The 19,191-nt window shown below is 36.2% G+C and overlaps 1 protein-coding gene across 1 annotated transcript in view; it reads right to left on the reverse strand.

Annotated features, from left to right (window-relative positions):
- LOC118822939 overlaps positions 1-19,191 on the reverse strand; it is a 47,848-nt gene that overhangs the window by 5,179 nt on the left and 23,478 nt on the right. Inside the window, exons 18-28 of the mRNA XM_036592265.1 lie at positions 15,241-15,416; positions 14,808-14,870; positions 10,630-12,418; positions 8,977-9,150; positions 7,818-7,991; positions 6,384-6,557; positions 5,890-6,063; positions 5,569-5,742; positions 5,064-5,240; positions 2,903-3,076; positions 1,733-1,906 (exon numbers count right to left, since the gene is read on the reverse strand). Of these exons, the coding sequence (XP_036448158.1) occupies positions 1,733-1,906; positions 2,903-3,076; positions 5,064-5,240; positions 5,569-5,742; positions 5,890-6,063; positions 6,384-6,557; positions 7,818-7,991; positions 8,977-9,150; positions 10,630-12,418; positions 14,808-14,870; positions 15,241-15,416 (3,423 nt within the window). The remainder of the gene's footprint in view (positions 1-1,732; positions 1,907-2,902; positions 3,077-5,063; positions 5,241-5,568; positions 5,743-5,889; positions 6,064-6,383; positions 6,558-7,817; positions 7,992-8,976; positions 9,151-10,629; positions 12,419-14,807; positions 14,871-15,240; positions 15,417-19,191) is intronic.

A 19,191-nucleotide genomic window follows, 5' to 3' on the forward strand; every position in this document is an offset into this window, starting at 1 on the left:
ACACTTTCCAGCACATCTGTAGGCTTGAACCAATTGCCCAGTCTGCCCCAGTCTGCTTACCATTTTCACAGCATGTACAACACAGGACTAACTCAGTAATGCTTGTAGAATTTTATAGTTACAAACACTGGCACTCTGCTGCCCACTTTGCTCCTGCTCCACACCATTCACTTACTCTGTTTACCACATAACTTAGCTAATATTGTCTGTAAGCTACGGGTTATGCATGGGCAGATATATGGATAATATGACTCCCCCCACCCTATTAACCATAGCAGAAGGCAAGGGTGCATCAAGACTGAAAACAAAGAGCAACACGCACACAATATTAAATATTATAATATTGGCAAATCTAGTAACACAAATACATTTGTAGGGTTTTGTAACAGAATGCATTATATCAGCTGTTTCCTTCTTTTCATACATTTGTTTTTTTCAAAATGGTTACAAATGAATTTACAGCATTTTGAAATGAAACTCTTAAAAAACAGAGGTTTATTCAATGCATGTAAGAGTATGTGTGTATACTGTAGGGGTGTGGGGAAAAAATTGATTCTTAGATGCATCGTGATGTGGATGTGAATGATTCTGAATCGATTCATAAATGTCAAAAATCGACGTAATGTTGACTGAATGCAAAGGGCAGAACTTGGGTAAATGCAGTGCCCGGACAGTCTGTGGTGGCACATAACAAAAACACTGCTGGATGAGCGAGAAATCCGACCGCCAGCCTCTGCATTAAAAGCCAGGTCAGGTCAGGAGTCACAACCCAAATGCTAAGAAGAGCCATTTTGACCTTTCAATAAAAATCAAACCACCTTGGGAGCCACAACATTTGATGTCTAGTATGTGTCAGTGTGTGATAATGTCCTAGTGTAGGCTAAACAATATAAACGAAAACGCAGATCTACTTCGCTCTGCTTTAAGCTTTAACTACAGCCGCTTGCTTTCCTCCTCTGACAGAAAACGTTTCCTCAAAAGTAGAACAGTTTCTTGTAAAATGTCTCTCAACATCTGACTGTTTTACAAAGCTAAAGTTGTTTCTCGTTCGCCAGCTTCTTGTTCTAATTTTCCCGTTCCACCTTAAATTTTGACTGAGGCACCAGAATGTAAATGTGGCACCATTTAAGGTGGAATGGGAAAATTTGGAAGAGAAGCCAACATCTTCCCAACTGTTTAGTGTTTGACAGTCTCTCATTGCAGATTTAACATACCAGGAAATCAACTGCACTGCTTATGAATGGGAATAAGTCCATTCATCTCCAAATGTTCTTAAAATCTTAAGTCTTAAATCTCTGTCTGTCTTTTCGTTCACTACTTGCGAGGCAAAACTTTGTTGCTAAGTGACCTGCAGTTGGCACGCCAGTTTTCAGTCATTGCGAACCAGGGCTTTTGTGCTATGTTGCAGACTTTGGAGCCGAGATTCAGCGTCCAGTCTCAAAGATATTTTACTGGCACAGCAAAATACATTGGAAGTAAATGCATTATGGACAAATATTTTACTTTAAAACTCCTCTTTTACTTTAAAAGTCCTCAGACAGTAAGAAAATAGAAATCCTGTATAGAACAAAAAAAAAAAATGTTTTATAATCGCATCGCAGCCCTCTGAATCATAATTGAATCGAATCGTGAGGTGCCTAGAGATTCCCACCCCTAGTATACTGTATATTTTTGTCACTCACTTAAGCAGATAGACAATGTATACCAGATTTTTTATAAGTCAGTAACTCACATTAGTTTCTCCAGGTAACAGTGTGGGTCCTTAAGTAGTTCAGAGAGCAGCATCATTCCTGACTCTTCTATTTCATTGTGGTTCAGATCCAGCTGTCTCAGGTGTGGGGGATTTGATTTCAGAGCTTTAAGCAGAGAATAGCAGCCTTTCTCTGTAATATTACAGTTAACTAACCTGCAGAGAGAAGAAACACTGCTTACACTTATAGCTCAACACACATACACACACAGAGTAATACACAATTACAATTACTCAATATATACCAGTTCCATTATTATCATCTTTGTCTACCAAACACACTAAGTAGAAGAGTAACAATCACAAGTACTGATTGTGGAAGTACTTTCTCTTGGTGCAGATGTCAAACATTCTGGTAACAAAAATACAGAAACAAAATGCAAAAATACAAAATATATAATACAAAAATAATCTACAAATAAAATAAAATATGTGGAATGTACATTAGCATTAGTACTGTAGTTGTGTGTAATCATAAAGTTTATGTTCAGCTAGAAATTTGGTGTTTACACATGATCTAGGATTTAGGAGCATTATAGCACCTTCCCGAAAGGCACTAGCATCAACTGTCCAAAAATCCAATTTCAGAAGTGCTGATGCCTGGGAGGAAATTTTGTTGAGTATATATTTTGTTACTTTTGTAAAGCATTTCTGGATTTGAGAAAAGTGCTATAAAAGTTATTATTATTATTATTATTATTATTATTATTAGTAGTAGTAGTAGTAGTAGTAGTAGTAGTAGTAGTATATGCACAATTTTTCTTTATTTTGTAACTTTAACATAATGGATACAATAAAACAAAAAAATAAAGTGACATAACTTTTTCAAAGGCCACATTTTATGTTTAATTTTGTTTCTCAATATGTTAAATTCAGCAAATAAACAATAATTTTAATTTAAAAACAATTATTGCTCTGCTTATTATTTGGGCAAATGCTGGTTCCAGAACCAACAGGTTTGAGGAGAGAGCACACTCTCATTTTCTGTTACGGCCTGACCCTAGACTGGGTTATTACAAAATGAAGTATCGATGATTATTATGTTTGTTTCATGTATATCAGTACCTGAAACACACAAACACAAATAAAAATGCATGCACATATGTGTGTCTGTGTGTCATGCACATGCGTGGCATACATGTGAGATCTCACCTCAGTATCTCCAGTTTACACTGTGGATTCTCCAGTCCAGTAGAGAGCAGCTCCACTCCTGAATCCTGCAGTTTATTGTTACTCAGGTCCAGTTCTCTCAGAGTTGAGGAGTTTGAGTTGAGTGCTGATGCCAGAGCTGCACAGCTTTTCTGAGTGAGATTACAGCCATTGAGCCTGGGATAGAAATCTTAATAATTCAGGTGACTGCTCCTCACACAAACACACAGACAAAAGAAAAACTTTAGAAAATATTACATGGATTAGTAGTAATTGAAGTCATTTTTAAGTAATTTTGAAGTAATTTTGAAGTAATTTGTCTTCAACTTTGATTTGGACTGAAAGTAGGTGTGGTTTACCTCCAGTTAAACAAATTCATTTGTTTGCTGAGATCCCATGTACCAGCTCACATGCTACCTACACACAGTTTGTGAACTGCTTATTGGTGCAATGGCTGACCTTCTATTAAATATTATTCTACCAAATTTAGGTTATGAACACTATGCATGGTTATGAACATTGTGCATGGTTATGAACACTATGTATGGTTATACTGTGCATACCACAAACACAAGGCAACAAATATTTCCAGTGTAAATATTTTGTACAATTTTACATTTTATTTTACAGTTGTGTTTTCATCATATTACACAGAACTTACCAGTAAACATACCAATAAATATGGAATGAATTACTGTACTGTGTTGTCACCTGTACCTGTATTCTGCTGTTCTATATTGCATAAGCATGTACTTCCTGAAGGACTGCCATTGGAAGTACTTGCCATTACAATGGAATTTTTCAGCATTAATAGCTGAAATATACCTCGTGTTTCTCACATAAGTTGTGGAAGTTACATCTTAAATGTGCAAATTACGCACCAAGTATTTATTACTGGTAAATCCTGCATATGCACTTGTAAAGTATGTACCAGAAAATTACATGTAAGTACTACATATTTACCTTTTAAATACTAGGTACAGTATCTCACAAAAGTGAGTACACCCCTCACATTTCTGCAAATATTATATATTTTCATGGGACAACACTATAGAAATGAAACTTGGATATAATGTAAAGTAGTCAGTGTACAGCTTGCATAGCAGTATAGATTTACTGTCCTCTGAAAAACACTCGACACACAGCCAAGCTGTACACTAACTACTTTACATTATATCCAAGTTTCATTTCTATAGTGTTGTCCCATGAAAAGATATAATAAAATATTTGCAGAAATGTGAGGGGTGTACTCACTTTTGTGAGATACTGTACTTATCATACTATACAATAAAGTGCTACCACTAATTATCTGTTCATTTTACCCCTACTTACTCATGTATAACTTACATGACAGTGTGTGTATATATATATGCCGTTTCCCACTTGTCATTTTGTGATGATTTAACATGGCAGAGGTCATAACACTTTATTATTACGAACATTATGTAATGTGTAATGTGTTATGCAATGTAAATATGTAAAATAGTGAAATCAATCACTGACATCTACACTTTGCAAGTGTAGTATAACAGAAGAGCATAATTATTATGAGAAATATAAATATGTTTCAGAATTATGCTGTTCTAACATACTACACTTGCAAAGTATGCACTATGCAAAGTATTACTTGAAATACTATATAATTTCCTATTTGGTTCTGAATGATTACTGCATGCTTTGATATGTATTGCTGTTCAAAATGATAAACTCTTAATTATGTTTAAGCAACCTTGTTAATTTCTGCCATTATTGCTGCTAGTGGCCTGTTAGCTTGCTTGTATGTTTGCTAATAAACTTTCAAGCCTGATATTTCTTTTTCATCAATTCAACTCAATTTTCATTATAATTTTATATTGACAGAAACCACTCCCTTTGTTATTTCGTTTTGGAGTATGAGCAAGACAATCACTAAAATGTAAACAAATATGCATGTTGCTGTCTAATGGAACACTTTAACCAACCAGCTATCTAAAATCAGGTTTACTTAAAGCATTTTTGGATTTTGGCATCTACCTAAGTTTAAACTAATTGTTCAATCAGCCAAATTTGATTTCACATAAAAGAGGGCAAGGAAACATAGAAGACAACAACCAAACAAAAATGTCTTTGGACACCTTGATCTACAATGTGATTTTAGCCAAAAAATGGTAAGTCAGTAACTCACAGAAGTTTCTGCAGTTTGCAATATGGATGCCCCAGAAAATGAAAGAGTTCCTTCACTCCTGAATCTCCTGGTTTATTGTAGTTCAGATTCAGTTCTCTCAGGTGTGATAAAGGGTTTGATTTCAAAGCTGTAGTGAGAGCAACACAGCCTTCCTCTGTGATACAACAAATGTCCAGCCTGCAGAGAGAAAAAGGGAGAAGCTTCTCATAATTACAACTCAAGGTGATTTAATCGGCTGCTTTTGATGTCTGCATTTGATGGCTGCTTTTGACAAACAGGGCAACTGTGTTTGTTCAATGAGTATGCCAGGTGGTCATTGTTCCTGTGGGCTGGTTTAGGAGTGTTGAGGACTCTGAACATATGCAGATTAATGTCAGAAATAGGCTACATTAAAAAGATAACATGGACAGCCATATGAACAATAGTCTCTGGGCAACAAATTGGATTTGGCCACTTTTACCTACAGTGTGAATGTAACCTAAGAGTCATTAAGTCTGCAACTCACTGTAGTTTTTCCAGTCTGCAGTGTGGATCCTTCAGTAGACAACAAAGCTCCTTCACTCCTGAATCTCCTGGTTTATTGTAGTTCAAATTCAACTCTTTTAGGTGGGAGGGGTTTGATTTCAAAGCTTTAGCCAGAGCAACACAGCCTTCCGCTGTAATACTGCAAACTTCTAGCCTGAAGTGAAAAAGAGAAATAATAAATAATAATCATCATAATCATCATTATAATCATCATTATAATCATCATCATCATCATCATCATCATCATCTCTTCTACTCACACACAAACACCACACCATCTTTGGTTAAATGATGATCTCACCCCAGCATCTCCAGTTTACAGTGTGGATTCTTCAGAGCATCAGAGAGCAGTTTTATCCCTGAATCCTGCAGTTCATTGTTACTCAGGTCCAACTCAATCAGATTTAAGACATTTGATCTGAGAGCTGAGGCCAGAGGTGTGCAGTTTTTCCCTGTAAGATTACAGTAACATAGCCTGGTGGGAAAATAGTGAAATATCAATCACTGCCATCTATTTAAAACACATATGCAAACATGCATACACACACATTGTTAAGAATTGTGTTACAGCTCAAAATAGAACTTTTCCCCTGAACTTTTTGGTCAAGGATTTTATGTTCTTAGGCAACATTTTCTTCAATTAAATGTTAGATTTTTCATTTATTTTCAGCACAAGATTTAGTTAACCAGATAATCACAATTACACTTTTCATTATCTCGTTTTTTTTTAAATGATTTTTACATAGGCTGGCAATACTTAGCTAAATGTGTGTAGGTAAAGAGACAGTAACTCACTCTAGTTTCTCTACTTTACAGTGTGGATCTTTTAGTAGATCAGAGAGCTCCTTTGCTGCTGATTCTCCTACTTCATTGTCACTCAGGTTCAGCTCTCTCAGATGTGAAGGGTTTGATTTCAGAGCTTTAAGCAAAACTACAGAACCTTCCTCTGTAATATTGCAGTCAGACAGCCTAGAGAGAGAAAACATCTCATACTTTCAGCTCAGCACACATACAAGGCAAAACATGAGGAATACACAACTACATAAACAATACACAGTATACAAGTTCCTTTCTGTCCATCCTACACAAATGATTGTGAACAACACCAGCATACATTTGCAGATTTCAGCAGATTCCATCTGCTAGGCAGTTGTATGCTTGCTCTGTGTCTTTGTGTGTATTTATTAAAGAGAGGAAGAATAAAAATATTTAATTTGTGAATGTAGTTAATGTCATTTCATTTTTGATGTACTGCTATTATTTTGTTTTGCTACTACAGTATAGTTTTTCCCTTTGAATATGCTTATGAGCATACATATGTGTGAGAGATGGAAAAAATTATAAATGAATTGTTTTAGTCATAATAGAGTAAGTAGGAATCTAACTTCATCCTCTGTATAACTTTCACCCTTTCATTTATATACAGCTACTGAATAAAATTAAACCTGTTCTGTTTCACTGATGTCAAAGTACAATTATTCTTCTGTTATACTCAAACACTTACATGCATACTAGCTTTCATACAAATATTGTCAATGTTAAGAAATAATAACAAGAAATATGTATTGACAGATAATAATAATAAATATTATTAAAGAGAATAAAATGCTGGTTACTAACATATAGAGATGCACCAATAAATTATTCAGTATTGCATACATTGAGTAGTACTGAATAACTCATTCCGTACAATTTTCTTAAGAATGGAAGATGGCCATGTTAGGTATAGCTGTGAATTTTACCAGAAACCACAAAATGGCTCAGAATTGGAAAGGGTTGTAACTGGCAATAACACTAAAAGATAACAGCAGGACCAGCATTTGAAGTTTTACATTTATTCTTTAAGTTGAACCTTTTTGCATGTGTGTCTTTAAATATACATTTAAAACATTTGAAGTAAAATTCATTATTATAAAGGTCTATACAAACAACTAACAAATGGAAATTTTATAATTTTACAAGACAGGAGATGAAAAGCTTTTTTCTTGTGCCAAAAAGAAAAACGTATATACACAGCTCCCCAATCTTAATGTCATTTAATGGCTTTTGGTAGAAAATAAAAGCCTAAAGCAAGTAACTGCCTACTTCCATAAAATTCCATAAAATTGTCTTGCTTGCCATAGTTACACTGCTACCAATCATTGTGCACTTAGATACCTACACAGTCTTGATCAGGGATATCAATTCAGTTTTTTGCTATATTATTACTCCAGTAGCTCAGTAACTCACTGTAGTTTTTCCAGTTTACAGTGTGGATCCTCCAGTAGAGCAGCGAGCTCCTTCACTCCCAAGTATCCTGGATAATTGTAGTTCAGCTCCAACTCCCTCAGGTGTGAGGGGTTTGATTTCAGAGCTTTAGCCAGAGCAGCAAAACCTTCTTCTCTAATCCAGCAGCGCTGCAGCCTGCAAAGAGAAAAAAAAAACGCCTCAGAATAAAAACTTACAACTAAATGTACATAGAAAACACCTACAGACATACATACAAAATACAGAAGGCAAAATAAGAATAACTACATCTATACAGACATCATGTTTCTCTTCTCTCTTATGGTTGGACTAGGTGGGACACATCAGACTCATTGGCTCACCTGACTGGTTTCATTTACCTCCACATAAGAATAAATAAGTCAATAATATAAATGAAGCAGGCAAAAACTTTGTTTGAATTTAATGATATTAGTAGATCCAGTAGCCTATAAGCCTATATGTTACTTTAAGATTCTGTATTGCCCTGCACATAGGATTCATAGCATAGCACAAAGTTTCTCAAACTGGGTCCTGGAGGCCCACTGCCCTGCACATTTTAATGTCAGGACATTGGGCCTCCAGGACCTGGTTTGAGAAAAGCTGGCATACATATATATTCATGCACTATTGAGTTAAATCCATTGCAAAATTAATCAAAATTAATTGTACTTACATTAATTGTGCCTTTCACTTAAGAATACTGAAGATTGGGCTTTTATTTGTTTGTGGATTTTTGTATACAAACACCGTCCAACGCTTATAAGCCAATAGAATTACTTAACTCAAATTATTGCCAGCAGATGAGCACATATTTAATACCTGCTGCAGAGTTAGTCATATCAATAAGTAATTATTAGTATACATAAAATGTTAGCTGTTCCTAAATAAGTAATAAATTAATAAACAAGTTAATGATAAATTATATAAACCATTATTTGTGTTGACATCAATATTTTTGTTGACATCACTTTCTTCTAGTTTGACCTTTCAAATCATCTGTGATGATGTGTTAAGGCTTAGGCTTAGCTGCTCACACACTGTAACTTGCTATGATGATTGCATGAATTCCATATTTTTCCTTACTAAGCATGCTTAACTGAACTCTGAATGTGTTCCACAGTGGAAAAATCAATAGACTAACCTCAATGTCTCGAGTTTACAGTGTGGATTCCCCAGTCCAGCAGAGAGCAGCTCCACTCCTGAATCCTTCAATTTATTGTTACTGAGATTCAGTTTTCTCAGACCTGAGGAGTTTGAGCTGAGAGCTTCAGCCAGAGCTGAACAGCTTTTCTCTGTGAGATTACACTCACACAACCTAGTGAAGAAATTATGCAGAACAGATACATGACCAGGAATTATCAGAAGAAATACAAGGAAACAAAGAGGGGGACTAAGTAAGTTAATCCAAGATAAAATTAGCAACTGATAAATGAGATTTACAATGCCACATAGAGAACAGAGGGAAATACATACACAGAACACTGATGAGACACAGCTAGGGGAAATTATGAGAAGGAAGAGATATAAACTACACCCAAGCTTCACAGAGCTAAAGTAAAGAAGACTATGTTCTATGGCGGGTTCATCACTGAGGGAACCACTGAAATTGCAACTGGTACTGAATAAAATATCTAAACACATTTTAGTGAATAATTGATAAAATTTAAATCCATAATGTATAAGTTATTAAGAATATAAAAAGTGATCAAGTGATGCTGTAACAATTAATCTTAAGACCTGCTTCTATGTAATTAATTAACTATTATGCAAGCAATTAATAATGCCTTGATCAATAAAATCATATTGCAGCATCCTGCTACTGGCTGGAACTGGCTCAGAGAGACTCTGGAGGCCACACACAAAGGCTCACAGTATGCGCACACCATCCAACAAAGGGACCTGTTGTGTTGATTTGCTTGTATTATTCTGTGTTGGGGTATGTGGGGTTTTTTGTGTGGGTCACTGTCGGGTGAAGTGTGTGGCTAATGGTGACTTCCCATCAGTTTCTGGTATGTGTAATAAAGAGCACTTTTCACAGCAGAAGCATGACCTTCCCTGTGTTTTGTCCTCTATCTAAACTACAGTATGATTTAGTAGTAAGCTTTGGAATGAGGTGTTATGTTTTCATAAGACATGTTAACACACACACACACACACATATATATATATATATATATATATATATATATCTTATATAAATTAGTTATTAGCTGTTTGTTGACTTGTGAGTTAAATATATTGTAATAAATAAGAATTATTTAAATTCACAATAGGCCTCATTCACCAATATCATCAATGTCTGGATCTTTGTGAAAACTGGGTTTTAAGAAGAAATTTCTTCTGAAGAATGTTTGTGAATGAGGCCCAATGACAATAAATAATAGTCAACACCCTTGTAACCGCCTGGGGTGCCATCACAAACAGCTAACAGCACCCTAGCAACCACCTTGAAGACCATAGCAACCCCCTATCAACAACCTAGCAACTATCTGTAACACCATAACAACCATCTAGCAACACCTAAGCAACTATCTGGGGTACTATAGCAACCAGTTAGCAACACCCAAGCAACCACTTTGGACACCATAGTAACCCCATATCAAAACCTTAGAAACCACATAATATACCAAACTAACACCCTGGCAAATATCTGGAAATCACTTAAGCTGCACAATAACTGTACATTTTCTTCAGGAAATCCACTCTTCTAGTTAACTAATGTAGTGCCTTACTCTGATTTTTTTATTAAAATAGCAAACAGTGCCACAACTCATTTAAACATGAAAGTACTTACATGACTTTTCTGGATGCTTTGACCACTGGCAGCAGTCTCAGAAGACATTCATCTGATTTGTCATATTTATTCAAATCAAATTCATCCAGCTCTTGTTCTGAGTTCAATAGCACAAACACCAGAGCTGACCACTGAGCAGGAGAGAGATTAGCTCCACTTAGACGACTATTGCCTCTTCTGTTCAGGTACATTTGTACTTCCTGCACAAGAGAATGATCATTCAGTTCATTCAGACAGTGGAACAGGTTGATGGATTTCTCTGGAGAGGCATTCTCCCTGATTTTTTCCTTGATGTACTTCACTGTTTCGTCTTTGCTGTGAGAGTCACATGCTGTCTGTGGCAGTAGGCCTCGTAAGAGAGTCTGATTGGACTCCAATGAGAGGCCCAGGAGGAAGCGGAGGAAAAGGTCCAGGTGTCCATTCTCACACTTTAAAGCCTTGTCCACTGCACAGTTGAGGAAGCCTGATATTTGTGACCTTCTAACCAATTGTCCAAAACCAAAATATCCAGTGGCTTGCTCCAGGAGCACATTTCTGTTGTCAGAGATGAAGGAAAGAAATGCAAATAAAGCAGCCAGAAATTCCTGAACACTCAGATGCACAAAGCTGAACACCTTCTCCAGGTGGAGCACAAACTCCTCTCTGAAGATCTGGGTGCACACTCCTGAGTACACTGATGCTTCATTGACATCAATGCCACATTCTCTCAAGTCATCCTCATAGAAGATTAGGTTTCCTCTTTCCAGCTGTTGGAAAGCCAATTTTCCTAATGCCAAAATATTCTCTCTAGTTAGATCAGTGTCGCATCTTTTATGGTACTTTTTGGCTTTGTGTTTTATCTGAAAATTTAGAAAACATGTGAACATTTGAGTCAGAGTCTTGGGGATGTTTTTGTTTTCATTCAACATCCTTTCTAGAACAGTGGCTGAAATCCAACAGAAGACCGGTATGTGGCACATGATGTAGAGGCTTCTTGTTGACTTTACGTGTGTAATGATTTTTTCAGCAAGACTCTGATCACTGATCCTTTTCCTGAAGTATTCCTCTTTCTGTGGGTCACTGAATCCTCGTACCTCAGTTACCTGGTCAACCCACTCAGGAGGGATCTGATTGGCTGCTGCTGGTCGAGATGTTATCCAGAGGAGAGCAGAAGGAAGCAGATTCTCATTGATGAGGTTTGTCAGCAGAACATCTACTGAGCTTGATTCTGTTACATCAGACAAAATTTCATTGTCTTGGAAATCTAGAGGAAGTTGACATTCATCCAGACCATCAAAGATTAACAGGATGTTGTAGGCATCACTGTTTACTAATGGAAATTCCTTGGTTGCTGGAAAGAAGCGATGAAGAAGTTGCAACAGACTAAGTTTTCTCTCCTTTATTAAATTCAGCTCCCTAAAAGGAAGTGGAAATATGAAACTGATATCCTGATTTGCTTTCCCTTCAGCCCAGTCCAGAATGAACTTCTGCACAGAGACTGTTTTTCCAATTCCAGCAACTCCTCTTGTCAGGACAGTTCTGATGGGTTTGTCTTGTCCTGGTAAAGGTTTGAATATGTCGTTGCATTTGATGGGTCTCTCTTGTGTTGTTTTTCTCCTGGATGTTGTTTCAATCTGTCTTACCTCATGTTCATTGTTGACCTCTCCACTCCCACCCTCTGTGATGTAGAGCTCCGTGTAGATCTCATTCAGAGATGTTGAGATTCCATGATATGAGAGTCTTTCTTTAAAACTGCTGTATTTCTTCTCCAGTATGGACTTGTGGTGTTGTTTGTATGCAGTGATTGATTCTAATAGGCAGACAACAAAGAAATATTTTAATGTTTGGAAGTTTTTGGTAATGGATTTCATGGTTATTTCCACAAAAAAATCAATAAACAGTGGGATTAACAAAAAAAATCACTAAACATATATGCAAACATATGATTTTTATATTATCAGTCGGTTCTTTGGTTGTTAGACATTATACATTATTATCCACAGCCTCCTTCTATACTGTAAATAATTAAAGGTCAGGCCAAGTTAAATCTAAGGCATTAAGACTTTTTAAAGGAACCAGATGCATTTCTTCTTTTAGAGCTCAATAAAGTTCTCCTAGCTAATATTTTAGTTCTGCATCTCAGGTCAATAGTACAATTTACATTTAGCCTTCTAAGAACAACACTGAATATGGTTGAATATGGTCCTCCATAGAAGGCTGCAATTGCTTAACTGCAGAATTTTAACTCAGTTTCCCACTTCTCTATTCACAGGCCCCAGGCTGCGGTAGGGGTGGAGTGCTTTCCTCCTCTGAGGCTTCTGTTTGCAGATAGCTTTGGTGTTAGGCACATGATCTACTGAAGATCAGGCAGTTACAATGTTGCACCACTCAGGAGTAAAAAACATACTTAAATCTTTTTGTTTTGCATGTGTGTAAAAGAAATGGGAATTTTCCTCATGCTTAGATAGAAAGTATTGTCTGTGTTTTTATAAAGAACAGTTACCTGTGCTGAAATAAATTTACCCAGAGAACAAAGTGTCAAGAAGTATTTAATAAATTGTGTTATTAAACATTTTGATGTGTCTTTAAAAGTTTTAGCAATTTCATAGCTCCAGAGTTTCAATTCTGTCTCACTGCGACCCAGTCATTCAGAGATTATGTGTTCAATTCCTTTCTTTCTTTTCCTACAGTCACTTGTGATAAGAAACCTGAGAGGAGGGAGTACTCTGATCTCACTCACACCCTTCCAAAGCCTGAAAGTATCACTTTTGTTGACATGACTGTTTTTTACACTGCATCTTGTACTGGCTTTCATTCATGCACTGTAAAACCTATTGAGTTCAGTAAACTCAAATGGTTTAAGGAACCAATTTCCTTAAACCATTTAAGGTTACTCATATCATTTGACCGTGAGTAATTCCCTGAACTGAGTATGAACAACACGTTTGTTTATTGTTGTATACACTTAAGTAAATCGAGTAAATCACTCCTTTGATCTTAAAATGATTGAGTACTTTGGACTTATATAATAGTGGTACTAACTCAATACAATTAAGTAATTCTAACTTATATTTACTGCCTTTACACAAGTCTAGCCACTCTAGTTCAGCTAACTCAGTTTCTTTCATTAACAGTTAAACTAGGTTTTAATTTTAACAAATTTATACAGAATGGCAGAACATTTTTGACAAGAAGGCCTTGAACAGTTTAACTTAATACTGCTCTAGATCATGTCGCCCAATACTGACAGTTCAGCCCAGAATGCAGAAGTGGTCTAAAGTGTTAAGAACCACACTCAGCAGGTGGGGTCATGGCAGCTCAGCTTACTCAGCACTGATCTATAGTCAGTACTGACTGAGATTAGAAGAGCTCCAAAAAATTTTGAAAATAAGTATGCACCCAAGGGAAGGTAGGCTGGGGAGAATAACTGCACAGAGAAGGTAGGTTAAACAAGGTGGAAAGACACACCCACAAACATGCCCCTTAGAGCCAATAGGATTAATGCAAGTTTTACTCAAGTTTGTATTGACCAAGCTTTCATCAAGTAAAGACCCCATTTGAATGTCCAAAGTTGTCTAAAGTTACATGAAAAGCATAAGAAGTCCAAATCATTTGAATGTTAACCCAACCCTGTCTGTACCTACCTGTAAAGTCAACTTAAATAAAAATAGTGAAAATAAAACACTTGAATAAAGTGTTTAACTCAAAATATGCTAACAAATGATTTTACTCAAAATGACTGAGTTACTATCTCAACAATTCATTTTTGAGTTGGTTTGAATTTGTCAGATTAAGTTATTCCAACTGTCTGTAGTATTCAAGTTGTGTGAACTTAGGCAAAATACTCTTCAGCCTGTAGGACTTATACAAATTAATTGATCTCAACGAACTTTACCTAAGTAACTAAGGATTATACAAGAAATAGAGTGTGTTAATAGATTTGCATTAATAAGTGTAACAGATGAGTAAAGTAAACCCTCAAAAATTAAGTTAGTGCAATTGCTACATTTTACAGTGTGTCATGTTTTAATTTCTTATGGCATGAGCTGGTGTGTGCAACATGGCACACTGCAGTCATAAAATAATGCAAAAAGTGAAACATAAAACCCCTGTTAACACTAGAGCAGTAACATATGTTCCATTTTCAAAACCTTGCAGTAAATAGTGCGTAAGCAATGATATCTACAAACAGACATTACCTTCAGTGAGAGCAGAGTTAACATCCTGAAGTGCGCTGCTGCTGAAAGTTGAAGCTTCCTGAGCTTGATAGGATATAAATAGAACATTATTCATGAAGTGTATTACATTGCTGTTAATCTAAGCTAAATGAAAATGTCTAAAAATCAAAAGTTAATCAAAAACAGAGATAAGCACTATACACCAAACATACAACCATACTTAATTTGACTCATGTCACCTGATTCTGAATGCTAATAGATAAAAGTATGTTTTAAGCAGACAAAGCCTTGGTACGGTGACTACATAGGCATGGTCACTCTTTAACTTTAGCCATGTATGAGGAACAGAATTAACTGCTGTGAAGACCACCTCATGGGTCTGGGAGCTGTATATACAAAATATACATTAGACACAAAATTTAAGAGCTTTAAAAAGTCTCAGACTGTGACTTACCCCCATGTATGTTAGTTATAATAGTCAGTGCGCCTTGAATAGTAGTTCCGTCAATGACAGGAGCACAGATGTTTCCTCCTGTCTGAGCTGTGATGATATTCTGGATTGAAGTTGAATGAGCTGGACTGAAACTTTCCATCTTCTGACTAAAACATCTAAGCTTTTCTTTGAATACTATTTATGATGTCCTGTTAACAAAATTAACGCTGCAGCAAACTTCAGTTCCACTTTGAACTAGTTTGTACATTATAAGGAGGAAGTGCTGGAGGGATTTTTAAAAGTTGCAGCATGTGGAATCATTCTGGTTTCTTTATGATAACACATCATCTCCAGTGGAAGGGAGGGGCTCTGGTGCGAGCATGAGAAAAAAAACTTTTTTGTGTTTCATATCTATGAGTAATGTCAAAACAAGCCACATTAATTAAGAACAAATTCAAATTGTGTCTGTTTTTGGTACTTACACAAAAACAGAATGAAATCATTACAAAATGTAGAAAATGGTTGAAATAATTATTTAAAACAGTTTTTTTTTTGGTTGCATTTCTATACCCTCTGTAATGCCAGGGTGTAAGTAATTTTTGATCTTGAATATATTTGAAACAACTATATCTCATAAACATATTTAAAAAGTGGATTTTAATGGTGAAATATCAAGAACATCAAAAATCAAGAGGAGTGTGAGGATTTACCAAGTTTAACAAGTATGCCATTCCCACCAAACGTGAAGTCACTTCATGGAAGTGGTGTCATTGTAGGCTGAGTGTTTGCTTAAACAGCAGAAACACAGTGTGAAAAGTAATATTGAAGACAAAAAGACAAAAAATGTGAAATACCAAAAACAAACAAAAAAGAATCTACTGAGTAGGTCTGAAGAATGAGAAAAAGTGGTAAAAAAGTGGTTAAATGCATTAAAAAAAATTTTCCATTCATATATTTGTTTTTATATAGTAAATTAAGCAAAACATAGAAATAAACCCATTGAAAGCATATATATGCTTTACTTTATATGAGAAAATCCACTACATACAAAGAATGACCCTGCTGGCTTCCTCTTTCTGTTATATGGATTTCTGAGTCAACTGCTTTTAGTTTCAGAAAATGTTTTGAAAGTGTTTTGTAACACTGGGAATACTATATTGCTGCAACATCTGCTGGTTATATCTGTCTGAAGTTAGACTTTGTAGGATATATTTTCATTTTTAATTCAAAATAAGTTTTTAATATCCTGAGATAATCAGGAGTTTGTTTATAATACGTAGGCTTTCATGTATAGGCAGCTGTTTTATATGGTTATATTTAAGTCAGTTTCATTGAATTAATAAAGTGTACAGTTTTATGCCAAGGTTTGGGTGCATCTGCTCAAATTACATGTTTTGATGAGTGGAAATAAGTTAACAAATCCTCTACAGATTACACACTTCTTCACATTCAAGATTTTAATGAACAATTACTGTTTATTTGCTGAATTTAACATATTGAACATAAAATGTAGCGTCATGTCAACTCTCAGCAGCATGTTTCAGTAACCATGTAATGCTGAAAAAGAAGAGAAATCCAATTCATACTACGTGGACCAATCTACCCAATTAGTTAGAACTAAAATAAATTAATTATAAGGATTATGCTATTATCTACTTGAATCCAAAGCACAAATTGAGCTAGTAATAAGCTAAATGTATGCAAAATCATCCTTTAAAGCAGGGGTGCGCAACTCCAGTTCCGGAGGGCAAGTGTCCAGTACAGTTTGGTGAATTACCTACTTAAACACACATGATTGCGCTTATCTGTTAATTGCCAGCTTTAGTGGCTGTGTTTGAGTAAGCAAACCTCCAACTTGTGCTTGACAGCGGCCTTCCAAACCTGGAAGAAAAAAAAATGCAGCTGAGCAACAAACTATCAAATTACATTTATACCACTAGAGTGCACTTCTGGCTGCCAGAAAATAGGGCCCTCAGTGTCATAACCTGTGTTTTCCCCTATCTAAAGCAAGTCTGAAGGGCCTTTTTCATCAGACTAACTCATACCCCTGAGTATACACAATGTCTTATCAGTTCCTCATAATCATACCGACATCATCCTTACCTCAGCTCAGTATAACAACTCTGAATTTCAAAGCAACATAAGCTCTTTTTTAAATGCACTTTTTCCTAAAGATTTTTGGACCCCTCTTCATCAGCTGAAGAATCAGAACAAGAACCAGGAGGCCAGTTTTGTGTCTCTCTTATTTAAGGACAGACAACACTAAAAATAAACGGTCATGTTTGGAATAGCTAAAATCACTTGCAGTACTGCAGGTTTCCCCCAGTCACCATCATGCAATCATGGACATTAAGATCAAGATTAAGTGACCCTTATTAGTCCCACAATTTCACCTCTGCAATCTAACCCATCCGTGCAGTGAAACACCACACACACACTAGGGGGCAGTGAGCACACTTGCCCCGAGAGGTGGGCAGCCCTATCCATGGCGCCTGGGGAGCAGTTGGGGGTTAGGTGCCTTGCTCAAGGGCACCTCAGTCACGTACTGTCAGCTCAGGGGATCAACCGGCGACCTTACTGTCACAAGGCTGGTTCCCTAATCTCCAGCCCACGACTGCCCCAGGATTGTTTTTGGTTTAATTAACTTAACAAGATTATATTATTGCCATAGTCATTAAATATGGAGCAGAAAATTTGAGAACTAAAGTGCTTAGCTTCTTAGCTCCTTTGCTGATAATATTAGCAAGCTAGATGCTGTAATGTACAGTCATAAGCTAACTTTAAGAAACAGTCAACTAAGTAACATCCACCCCTTAAAATCCCAGGCTTATTACACACTAAGGCTTATTATTCAGTAACTACAGGGACTTCAGTGCAAACTGATTAAGCTTTTCTCAGGTTGTAGAAGTGTATACTAAAACTTTGGGCCTGCTGGTGGGCCCATAGCCATTTATGGGTTAATGTACATTACAAAGATCACTGTTTGACTAATGTTTTATAATTCCACGTGCAATGTTTATAGCAGTGACTATCCCCTGTGCACTTCACCTTCGCTCTCCAATTACAAGTCAAAACAAATGAAATAATGTTATAGCAAAAACTACATTTATCTTGTAGCTTGTTTCTGACATATCGCTGCTCTTGGAACAAAATCTCATATCTCCAAAATACTTTACAGGAGAAGAAAAAACATAGTTTACTATTAATGTATAGTTTACTAAGTCATTGGAACCAGACTTTTTTCCAAGTAATTTTGGGACATTTCTTTTGCTTCATTTATCATGCAATTTACACACAATGTAAAGGGACATTTTCAAATTATATCAAAAACTGAAAAATGATAAAAATGGAGATACCAAGTTTTGTTCCGACAGTAGTGATGTACTTTTTGTATGGCATTGGACCTAGTTGATTTAATCATGTATTGTGTTATGGCAGTTGCAGAGTGCTAAGAAGCCATTTAAGTTGCTTAATAGGTACAATAGCTCTAGCATCACCACAGACATCATGAAGGATCAGCTGAGCTGGTTTGGCCACAAGCTTTGATGAGCTTTAGAAACAAAACCACTTTTATTCTGCAGTAATGTGCCTTGACGTATTCAGTGTCAATTCCCTAATTATGCAGAGATAAATATGAATGAATACTTAATGCAGACCATCACGAAACCTCATATTTACTGCATACACACAAAGAAAACATTACCAAGGCAGAACAATGCAGTTTGCAATCTACAATCTGCAGTATTTACATTGTAATTCATGCATATGAATATCCATAAAAATACAGTTCATTTATTTTGGTTTCTAGTTTAAGGGAATAAATAATGTAATGAAAGTCATTGATTGAATTGGAACTAGATGGAAATGAAAGGTTAATTTGGAACTCCTGTTCACCAGAGATACAGTACTGTGCGGGGGCAGTTCTAGGATCAGAGCTTTAGGGGTGCTGAGCACCCAGTGAGGCCAGCCTCC

This window comes from Colossoma macropomum, unplaced genomic scaffold (assembly GCF_904425465.1).
Source record: "Colossoma macropomum unplaced genomic scaffold, Colossoma_macropomum, whole genome shotgun sequence".
NCBI lineage: Eukaryota > Metazoa > Chordata > Actinopteri > Characiformes > Serrasalmidae > Colossoma > Colossoma macropomum.